This window comes from Gopherus flavomarginatus, chromosome 4, assembly GCF_025201925.1.
Source record: "Gopherus flavomarginatus isolate rGopFla2 chromosome 4, rGopFla2.mat.asm, whole genome shotgun sequence".
NCBI lineage: Eukaryota > Metazoa > Chordata > Testudines > Testudinidae > Gopherus > Gopherus flavomarginatus.
Window position 1 is genome coordinate 40,206,715 of NC_066620.1, and position 12,220 is coordinate 40,218,934.

The 12,220-nt window shown below is 35.1% G+C and overlaps 1 protein-coding gene across 1 annotated transcript in view; it reads left to right on the forward strand.

The window, feature by feature from the left end:
- Nucleotides 1-12,220, forward strand: part of LRPPRC (leucine rich pentatricopeptide repeat containing) — a 164,211-nt gene that overhangs the window by 64,415 nt on the left and 87,576 nt on the right. The window contains exons 24-25 of the mRNA XM_050951750.1: nucleotides 8,374-8,498; nucleotides 9,144-9,250. Of these exons, the coding sequence (XP_050807707.1) occupies nucleotides 8,374-8,498; nucleotides 9,144-9,250 (232 nt within the window). The remainder of the gene's footprint in view (nucleotides 1-8,373; nucleotides 8,499-9,143; nucleotides 9,251-12,220) is intronic.

Genomic DNA, 12,220 nt, shown 5'->3' on the forward strand with positions numbered 1-12,220 from the left:
TAATCTTCAATCCCTCATTCAAGATAATTCTTCTTTGAAGAGTATGGCAAAATATCCTAATCAGGATATTGACTTTGGATGTTTTTAATTTTGAGCAACCTGTCAAAATCTTCCATAGGAATATAATAAGTTGAAGATTGGGCTTAAAACTTATCTTACTTTTGAACTGATTCTTCCAGTTGCTGATAATGGGGAGAGGTTAATGCTGTGACTGTGTGTGTTACCTGTATAATATGAAAATCCTTGAGGATTTAGTGGGTAACTTTTTGGGTTATTCTTTGCTCTCCTCTATCAACTGTCAAGGGAAACCTACTCAAACACTAACAGATTTACAAAACTGTAAAGAGGTTTGTGAAGCTAATCTACTTCTTTGCTATACGGTGCTTTACAGGAGAGGAAGTAAACATCTACCACAGCTGGTGATTTTACTCATACAAGATAGCTACTGCACAAGCAAACTTTTAAAATATAAATGTGAATGTTGTGTAAGGAGAAACTCAGTTTCATTTGATTTATAAAGTTTCTCTAAAAATGGAATTATTTCAGATCTCAGTTTATATTTTATCTTCCCAGATTTAAAGAATAATATACTGCTAGTTAATTTATACATCCTGGATAAATACATACTTGAAACCCTTATCACATTTGCTAAGAAAATTTCCGGGTAACTAAATATAAAATGTGCATTAAATCTGAATTATGTGGGCAAAATATGTAACTATTTTGTTAGCAGAGATCAGTGAACACAACCTGTTTAACTGGTAGAGTCATTTGAAAATACAGTCCAGTTACACCTTCTGGATATTTGTTTAAAAATGATCAAAATAGCAGTTTTAATTCATGCTGTTCACTAAAGGGCCTTGTGGGTTAATTTGTTCTGCCGTCTGTGTGAACACACATGCATTTCATTGGTGTTTCATATACCAGGTGTGTAGATGCAATCTGAATCCTCTGTTTGTCCGTAGTTCTTATCTAGGTTTCATAGACTTAAGTACATGTGTGGTTTTATGGGCTAGAGATGATTCCTTGGTAAATACAGGACATTTCATGACCTTTTAACTCATTAATTTTAAAAATAGGTAATATTTTAAAATATTGCTTACTTTAATCAACGACAGTTTTTTTTCTTATTTTCAACATCTTTAATCCAAATATTTATATTATTTCCGTATTTTTTTCCTCCTAGTTTAAAACTCTTAAGTGCTGCAAGGAAATTAAGGAGGTTCGGCTCTTTTACTCCATTATTGCAATTAGGAATTTAGCATCATCAGTGCCAGAGGACAAAAGTGGTTCATTTGCCCTAGGGGGACAGGACAGTGATAAGATGATTTTTCGTCAAGGATCATTGGGTCGTAATTAAGTTACATTCATGGCTATTGCTTTTTGAAGGATGATTGGTAAATGACAGGCTTCATGTGCTTAATACGGACAGTGTTCACAAGGGTTTTTTTTTCCCTCTGTCAGAAAATCCTGTTGAGCCTGATAATGTAAATGTGGCATTTTATTCTGAACAAAAGAGCAGGGAAATGAGCTATCTTGTCTAATCATTCAGTTGTTTAACACCGACTTCCAGTTTAGACTCAATTGGCTGGAAAGCACTTGACATGTGAAGTTAGTGCTGTTCGGAACGCATGTTTGAGTAAATTTTAAAGTAAGTGACAGCTAAATTGTACCTAGGGAAATTACAAAGCCTTCAACACAGTTAATTTTTTGGGGAGGATTAGTTGTAATTGCAACACCAGTCTCCTTGAAGATTCCTTGCTGTAGCTGATGAAGAGAAAAAAAAAAAAACATTTAGTTATTTCAAGAGCCCGTTTTAACAGAATAATTTTTGTAAAGCTGATTGTACCTTACTGAATTGATTTCCCTCCACGCTAACATCTGCTTCAGATTTGCAGCGAAGGATTTGTTTTAAGAGTTTTCGTTTTGTTTTGGTTTTTTTCCCCTTCCAGAGTCCCTTTTTTCTTTCTCCTTCTCTAGTGATTTCAGGTTTGAGAGCTTTTCAATCAGTAAACCCCTTAGGTAAATTGCCACTTCACTAAAGCTTTATGCATAACGTTGTAGCACTTCATTCCAATTAAAATCAATATTTGGAGTCTTTTTATCAAGCAGACTCTCTGGTTTGGAAAGTTGTTAGGTTTAGAGCTACATGCTGTAAGAGGGGAATGATTTATATAATTTTGAAATAGGAATGAGAGAAGAATTAGAGGGTGGTCAGTCTTGTTACAGAGCCTTATCCTACAAACAGTTATTCTTGTCTGTAACTTTATTTATGGAAGTAGTCCTACTTAGTTCAGTGGTATTACATGTATAAGTGAAATTACCCACATGGTGTTTTTTCAGGATTGAAGAATTCACAAGTGCACCAGACAAAAGTAACTTGCCTCAGATTCTTACAAATAGAACAGTCTAAATTGCAGAGCAATGTCGAGTTAGAGCTGTCTTGTATTTGTGTGAGAGTCAAACATAATATGCTTAGGCTGCTTCTGTCATTTAGGTTATGATAGCATACCTCCTTTTTTTAAATGAAGAGATTGCAATGAGAGAAGTAATATCTGAACTGCTTATGTGAAGTGTTTTTAAAAGAGAAATAGGAGTTTGCCCTTTAAAAAGAAGCATATATGGCATTTGTCGATACTAATAAAAAGTAAAGTTTTAATAGTAGTTCACCCATAAAAACAAAACTCCCATTCTTTTCAATGATCCATGGATCATGTGAATTTATATTTAAAAACTTAGACCCCTACCTTGCATTGATGACCCCATGGAGACACAAGTTTGCTAACCTGGTTGTTAATGCTGCATCAGGGCTTTACTCTTTTGAGGTCTGATCCAAAGCCTGCTGAAGTCATTGAACACATTAATTAAAATGTGTTTGGGATCAGACACTTTATCCATTATATGAACCTTTGAGATGTAAATTTGGATACTGATGAATATATAAATTGTATAGGAAGATTGTGTCCAATAAGATTTTTAGACATTAACTTGGACCTGTCTGGTTATTTGCACACACATTTTGTTCTAAATGTAACTTACAAAAAATAATATTCATACAGTTCAATTAAAATGCAGAACTGTTGTAAGATTTAGCAATATGTGCATTCAGAACATTAACATAATCTTAAAAATAAATTCAATTTTAAGGCTGTTTAGTAAGTTCTTGTTTTGTCAGTGGCTTTTTTCTGCTGAATTATTAACAACAACTCCTCACAAAAATACTTGCTCGTCGGAAAAAAAAATGATTTATTCTTCAAATTATAGTAACCCAAGCACAAAGCCATTTAAGCCTGCCAGGTTTAGTTTTTGCAATTCCAGTAGCGTTAAGTTCCATTTGTATTATAAACGTGTATTCTGGAGCTATGTTTATTTTCCTTTGTTTTGCATTTTATAATCATTGACATCCAATCCTATACATTTACCTTATAAATGTTGTCTTACAGTTAATTGTGGTTGGGTAGCCTTATAAAACAAAAACTCGCCTGCAGTGTTGTTCTAAGGAAATTTGAGACAGATATAGTAGATTTTTATCACTTTAAACTGAAGTTATAATGCACTGGTCTCATTATTGAGCTTAAACTTATTTTGGGGGCCTGAGTCTGGAAACATTTTGTATGTTGTATCAGCAGGAAACACCATAACATGTATGTTGTTTCCATTTACTTTTTGTTGGCTTTTTTTTTATTCTGCACACACAGTATAAATAGCTTCAGAATCATACATTTAGAGACCAAAAACTATTAATGTGTCTGATTGACATTCCAGTTATTCATTCATTTACCGATAGCTTTGACCTAAAAGAGTCACTTTAATGCTGTGGGTATACAGCTGAGACAATACTATTGCAGTTTAAGAATCAATCTGAGCTGAATTTACAACTGAAAACTTTAATATATATGTGTAAGTGCTGTTGTGCCTCACAAGAATTTGAGTAGTTTTTAATAAAAACTGATTTTAAAGGTATTAAACTGAACTTGAATCTAAAACAGAAGAAAATACTGATTATATGAAGCTTTATATCCGTCTATATTTCATCAATAGTATTTCTCTTGTATGACAGTAATCTAGTCTGCAACATCTACTTGCAGTTTTGAAATTAACCTGTAATTTAGTCTTCACCCCAAATGACAAAAATTCAAATGACTCTGTGGGGTGCCAGAAGATGCACTGTAAACAGGGCTTAGTAAGGGGATAAGGTAGAGATCTGTCAAGTTAGGCTCATTTTCACAGTGTCAGTAATATTACAATAACATTAACATTTCTTCTGCATTTATATTTTACTTTTTAATACATTTCAAAAGATTAATATAGATGAAATAGTAATAAAATCAAGGGCAATGTAAAATTTTGATTAACTAGAATGATACAAAACTAACACATACCATATTAAATGGATTAAAAACTGGGTAACTGATAGGTCTCAACATGTAATTGTAAACAGGGAATAATTACTTAGCAGGTATGTTTCTAGTGCGATTCCCCAGAGGTTAGGTTTTAGCTCTGTGCGATTTAACGTTTATCAGTGGCCTGGAGAACAACATAAAATCATCACTAATACAGTTTGCAGATGACAAATATTGAGATGGGGTAAATAATGAAGAGGCCAAATCACTGATGCAGAGCAATCTGGATCAGTTAGTAAGATGGACAGAATAAAACCATACATTTTAATACAGGCAACTGTGAAGTTATACATCTAGAATCAAAGAATACAGGCTATATTTACAGAATGGGAGGCTCAATCCTGGGGAGCAGTAACTTGGAAAAAAGCTTGGGGTAACATGGATAATCAGCTGCATGTGAACTTCCTGTGCTATCCTGTGGCCACTCAGGCAGTGTGAGTACCACTGAAAGTCAGCTTGCGTGCCACAGGTTGCCTACCCCTAGGCTAATGCAATCCTTGGGTGCATAATCAGGCGAATCTCAAGTAGGAGTAAGGAGGTTACCTATGTATTTGTGATGAGTGTGATCACTACTGGAATATTGTGTCCCGTTCTGGTGTCCACAGTTTCAAGAACGATGTTGATAAATTGAAGGGGATTCAGAGAAGAGCCATGAGAATGATTAAAGGACGAAAACATCCCCTATAGTGGAAAAACTCAAGGCGATCAGACTACTTATCTTTTGAAAGAGAAGTTTAAGGGGTAGTTTGATCACATGTATCTACATGGGGAACAGAAATTCAAAATTAAAAGCGCCTTTACCCTATCAGACTAGGGTATAACAAGGTCCAATGGCTGGAAGTTGAAACTAGACAAATTCCGATTAGAAATCAAGTGCAAATTTTTAACAGTGAGAGTAACAAACCTTCGGAACAACTTACCAAATGATACATTGATTCTCCATCACAGGAAATTTCAAAATCAAGATTGGATGTTTTTCTAAAAGACATTCTCAAGTTCAAACAAAAAATAATTCAGGGAAGTCCTAGGGCCTGTCTTAGGCAAGAGGTCAGTGTAGATGATCACAGTGGTCTCTTCTGGCCTTATTGGTGAACATTTGTGCAAGAGAAAAAATATGAACAATTTTTGGAAGTGAATTAACTTTAAATGACAATATCATTTCCTTAATTCGGGCTTATGAAATACTGTTGAGGAAGTGCTCAATAGAAGTTGCTTCAAAAATTATTTTTACTGTTTCAGGTCTACAGTATGGATTTACCACCTGCTGTAAACAGACTTCAGACATACATGTTTCTTACCCACCTAGTCCTACCCATTTTTACTAGCCTTTATCTGGTTGCCTTGCAAAATATACAAAGGATCAAGTATCACACACAACAAATGTTGTTGATTTTTTTTGCTCCACGGATTATTTTTACATATTTTTCCCATACCAACCCTCTGCACTCCAAACTGTTTCTTTCAGCCTCCTATTTCCATATGACTTTGCTACACTGGTGTCTCTAAGCACTGATTTCTCCACACCCTCTGCTCTATTTCAGCTGTCCTGTGCTTTGTATGTTTGATTGTAAGGTCTTTAGAAGATGGACTGTTTGATTTGGTTTGTCTTCTCTTTTAAAAAATGCTATTTACCTTTACAGTGCTATACAGATTCTTAATTATTTTAAAACTCTTCTTGTTGAGTATATTTTAAAAAAATATTGGTGTTTGAAGTTACTATGACTTGCATAAAAACTTTGCATACATAGGGCTATGACTATAGTGTAATTCTGCTTGGAATCTGTCCTTTTTGCACAAGGATACTAAAAATAAAAGTTTTAATTTAAAAGAGAAAGCTTCTAGTCCTCAAAATTGTGAGGATAACTTTGAAAATGTAAACCAATTCAGTGATTTGTACCCAAATGTGCAAGCGATGCGGTCTGAGGTGAAGATCTAGTCACATGATCGATATTTCTATAGGATGTTTGTCCATCTGTGGAGAAATTCAGTCTGTATTGCCAAAATAGGACAGTCTATCATTAAATATGTTAATTTGAAAACTTCTGTACCTGTTAACTTTTAAAATATATTTTAGGTCTGTCAAATGATTAAAAAAAATTAATTGCGATTAATCACACGATTAAAAAAAGTAATCTCGATTAATTGCGCAATTAATCACACTGTTAAACAGTAATAGAATGCCATTTATTTAAATATTTTTTGATGTTTTCTACATTTTCAAATATATTGATTTCAGTTACAACACAGAATACAATGTGTACAGTGGTCACTTTATATTTATTTATTACTAGTATTTGCACTGTAAAAAAAACACAAGGAAGTGTTTTTCAATTCACCTGATACATACCTTACTGCAATCTCTTTATCATGAAAGTTGAACTTACTAATGTAGAGTTATCTACCAAAAAAAAAAAAACTGCATTCAAAAATAAAACACCATAAAATTTTAGAGCCTACACAGCCACTCAGTTCTACTTCAGTCAATCCCTCAAACAAATTTGGTTACAATTTGCAGGAGATAATGCTGCCCACTTCATTTTTACAGTGTCGCCAGAGTGTTAGAACAGGCATTTGTATGACACTTTTGTAGCCGGCATTGCATGGCACTTTTGTAGCCGGCATTGCAAGATATTTACATGCCAGATAGGCTAAACATTTGTATGCCCCTTCATGCTTTGGCCACCATTCCAAAGGACATGCTTCCATGCTGATGATGCTCATTGAAAAAAATAAGCATTAATTAAAATTCTGATAGAGCTCCTTGGGCAGAATTGTATGTCCCCTGCACTGTTTTACCCACATTCTACCATATATTTCCTGTTATAGCAGTCTCCGATGATGGCCCAGTACACGTTGTTCATTTTAAGAACACTTTCACTGTAGATTTGACAAAATGCAAAGAAGGTACCAAGGTGAGATTTCTAAAGATAGCTGCAGCCCTTGACCCAAAGTTTAAGAATCTGAAGTGCCTCCCAAAATCTGAGAGGGATGAGGTGTGGAGCTTGCTTTTAGAGGTCTTAAAAGAGCAACACTCCAGTGCGGAAACTACAGAACCCAAACCACCAAAAAAGAAAATCATACTTCTGCTGGTGGCATCTGACTCAGATAATGAGAATGAATATGCATCAGTCTGCACTGCTTTGGATTGTTATCGAGCAGAACCCGTCATCAGCATGAACGCATGTCCTCTGGAATGGTGGTGAAGCATGAATCTTTAGTGCATCTGGCAGGTAAATATCTTGCAACACCAGCTACAACAATGCCACGAGAACGCCTGTTCTCACTTTCAGGTGACATTATAAACAAGAAGCAGGCAGCATTATCTCCTGCAAATGTAAACAAACTTGTTTGAGCGATTGGCTGAACGAGAAGTAGGACTGCGTGGACTTGCAGGCTCTAAAATGTTACATTGTTTTATTTTTGAATGCAGGTTTTTTTAATCAATACTTCTACATTTGTAAGTTCAACTTCCATGATAAAGAGATTGCATTATAGTACGTGTATTAGGTGAATTTAAAAATACTATTTCTTTTGTTTTTTGCAGTGCAAATACTTGTAATACAAAATAAATATAAAGTGAGCACTGTACACTTTGTTCTGTGTTGTAATTGAAATTAATATATCTGAAAATGTAGAAAACATCCAAAATATTTAATAAATCTAAATTAGTTTTCCATTGTTTAACAGTGCGAATAATCATGATTAATTTTTTTGAGTTAATCACATGAATTAACTGATTATTTGTCGGCCCTAATATAAATATAAAATTCAAACTGACTCTGGGATGTGGAAAATTTTCTGAATGGACAGTATTTCTTAATGGCCTGTTATTAAGGAGTCTGTGTAAAAATCCTTATGCGATCAGATGAATTTTAGTTGAAACCCTAAGCCATACTGTACTGTTCTTGTGCAAACTTTTCTTATAGGCTGTTATCATTTTAACTTAAATTGTGTACCTTTTTTTCATAAGGGATGACATACCTTCTGCTCTGGAAGCTACCATTGACTGTTGTAAAAAGTATGGCAAGATGCCTAGGCTCCATGACATCTTGTGCAGGCTAATAGAACAAGGAAATACTGATCTCCTCCAGAAAGGTTAGTTGGATATAGTCAAATATTGTTGGTTGGGCTATTTTGGATTCTTTATGGAGATGGTGGTTTAGTTTAGTTTAGTTTTTGGTTATCTTTACATCAGGCTGTGCAGACAGTGGGAGGATGCATAGAATATATGTGCATAACTTTAAAGCTTTCAGCAGCATCCAGGTGTCCTTTTTGCAAATTGAAAAAATTAAGTTTATTTTAAGTATGAAGGAACCTAATGTTTCCACAACCGAATGCCTAGCTATTAACAGAAGGCTGCTATAATGGAATATATGTCAGTCTGTTGGTGTTGACACACCCTAACTTGTTCTATATGTCTCTCCCTCAACATTTTTAAGAAATCCTAAATCCTTGTCATCTGCAGCAATATAGAATGCCAATTTATAATCTGTTAATGCTGTTAAATTTAATTATTACAAACTATAATACAGATTAGCAAGAATACTTGAAGTATATTTAACCTTGAGCTGCAATTGTCCTCATTCTTAGTATCTCTTTCCAGAAAATTATTTCCCCATCCTTATTTTGTGTTTTGTCAGGTGTGAGAAATCTTATTTGTTAGATTATTTCTAACATCTGTTTTTAAAATGCTTCCCAGTTATTAAACAGACAATGAAGTGAGTGTTCTTTTCTCTATAGCCATGGACTTTGTGAGTCAAGAACGAGGTGAAATGACGATGCTCTATGATATCTTCTTTGCCTTCCTGAATACAGGAAAATACAAAGAGGCCAAGAAGATTATTGAGGTGGGTTTTTAACTACAGTACTCTAATCATGCAGCTATTTAGACTCTGAATGAGAATACATTTAAAAATTTTAACCTTTAATTAGTCTTGTTCTGATTCATGTTAATAAAATTCAATCCCAATAATGAAGGGGGGAAAAAACAGAGAACTCGGCCAGCTTCTTTATTATGTGTAATTACAGTTCAGAAGAGAGAGAGTCTGATTGTATACTGAAATTGTTTCCTTACTTTATCAAATTCATGTTACATATCAAAATGATATTTGCGTATTAAATCTCGGATTGTGGAACAATTAAATTAAACTGGCATTCCTGGGTGTAAAGTTACTAATCCTCTTTCCGAAGGAATTCTTTGTTCTTAAAAGCACTGGAATTTAATTTGCTGCAGACCATACTCAGATTTATTTGTAATGCTTGTCTACAAGTTAATCAGCCAAACAAGTACTGTCTGCTACTGTTTGGCATTTAATTTAGAATTTTTTTTAAACCATGGTAAGCAGCTTATAGAAAGTGGTAGGTGACAAACTTGGTCTATTTAGGATTAGTATATTTTATCTAGACTTGATTGAAATTTTGCTTACTGAAATTGATAAGTCAAAAGGGCAACTGCAGAGCCTGCCCAGATTGTGATTTTTTTTTCCTTAGCTCTGTGTGTGTGTGTGTGTGTGTGTGTGTGTGTGTGTGTGTCCAGTTTACATTGTAAGGGGAGAGTCTTTCAGAAAATGAAACTTTTGTTGTCGTCTTTCATTGAACTTTCTTTTGTGAAATACCTTTTTTCCTTTAGGGGTTATCTCCTGAAGAAAAAAATACATGAGATAACAGAAATCCTCATCTGAATCATGACATAAAAATCTTGCATAAAAATTATGTTAACTGGTTTTTTCTTTAGTCCTCTGATGGTAGGACAAAACTGTATCTTTTTAGCAAATTTTGTAGAAAAGCAGTAGTCCTAAATGTAGTGAGCTTTTGATGCTTTAATAGCTTTATTATGATAAAATACAGAAAAGAATACAATTCAGTTATTAACAAGGGCTGAAGAGGGGTTTATTATAAGGGGGTGACTGAAATACAAGAGAAAATAAAAAAGGAATAAGAAGGATCAAACGTGTTGTGGAATGTTTAGAAGTGAAATGAATGCCAAAGGAAATATAAGACATTTTGCCATTTTCTGTGTTTTTACTAGCTGTTTCTTTGGATTTAATAGACTTTTCTTTCAGAGTTTTTTCGAATGTGTTCTTGAATTTTTTGTGCACTGATGGTAATTTCTTTATCTTAAAAAAATACTTTGTTCAGAGACTATTTCAATCATATTTGAAATTAACTAGACAGTAAACAAATTATATTGTTTGATTTGGTTTGAAAACCTACTTCTCTGTATAAATTAGCTGTTACCAATTTACCTCTCCTGTTTCTTTAAGAATTAAGAAGAAATGAATAAGTTAACTTTGTGGTGATTGACCATGAAATGTTAAAAACCAGCAAGAATCAGAGATTCTGGCATAAACCCCAATACTGTTATCAAAAGATCAGATGGACATCTGGCTGTCTTGCTTGTCTTTTTGTGCTCATTGGATTAGGATTTCCAAGTCTTGTGTAACCTTTACAAAGTCTGATTTGGTCCTTTTGTATATGTGGGTTACGTTTTTTCTAAACAAAGGTTTGTTTTAGTAAATACTGAACTATTCCTTGTTTTGTATATAGTAACAAAGGTAAATTCTAAACACCTCCATTTATAATGAAACAGATAATCAGGGCTATTTAGTGTTCCCTCGCTAAAGATGTTGACTGAAACTGAAGGTTACCATACAGAGCTATTGCCTTGGGAACTGAGAAAGTGATGATCAGAGAGAATATAATGCCTCAAGCTATTATTGCCCAGTGGAGATCACTACTTCAGCCTAGTGTTGTGTTATTTAGAGAGCCCAGATGTGTGCTGGACACTTTGCAGACGAATAAAAAATACAGTCATGGCCGCCTTGAAAAACTTGCAACCCAGGAGCCCGATCCTACAACTGGTTTGGGGTCTAAACCTTCAGCAATATAGGTGAATAACAATAGTGGGGAAGGAGTGAGGGGAGGGGTGGAGATGAGAAGGGATACAAGAAGTCAGATCATGGAGTTGCAAATGTTTATGTGCAGGTATTGGGGTTAGAAATATAATTACTTTTTAAATGTAGGTTGCTTGATTATTAACCAAACTAGTTTAATTTTGTGGTAGACAGAGATGAAATGATGGTTAGAGGATGGAGGGCAGTTAGAGGGTATTTAGTAGCAGGAGAGATTGGAGGGGCAGCAAGACTGAGATAGGAATGGTAGGCTAATGGTAGATAGAAAAAGGCAGAGGTAAAGATCAATTGCAACAAAACAAGAACAAAAGTGGAGTGCAAAGTGAGGCAGTGCAGAGGCAAAACTGACCAGTGGCATTACAATAGGTACATCTGAGGAAGTGGTAGCAGAGTCTTTTAATGATTGCTGGAGGATTCTGGTGATGGTGTTCTGCTGAAGTGTGCTGAGCATAATAGAGTACAGGTTCTGATCTTGAGAGGATTGAAATGTGGTCCAGTAGTTTGGTTTGTAGTTCCTTTGGGACTTGGTGGTGCCAGGTGAGACAGTTTTGACACACAGGGGCAGGAGAGTTGGAAGGCCTAATTTAGTCGAGCCTTTCCCACTGCTGTTGCTTGTGGTCTTCGGGGAAGCAGGACTCTGAAGCTGTGTCGCGGACAGGTTGTTACTGAAATCATTTGTCTTTAGGCAGGGAATTCTGGGGAAGGAGGAGGAAGGCTGTAGTTGCTGTAGTGCAGGCCTAATATTGCTCCAGGGTTCAGTCTTTTGCTGTGCACCCACTGACAACAGCCAGGTTCCTCACAGTATTGTCAGAGGAGGGGTTCACAACATGTTTAAGTGACCAGATGTTTAGACAGGTACCTTTCTCTTACTTCCTTTTCTCCAGGGTGCCAGACAGTGAATTTCCC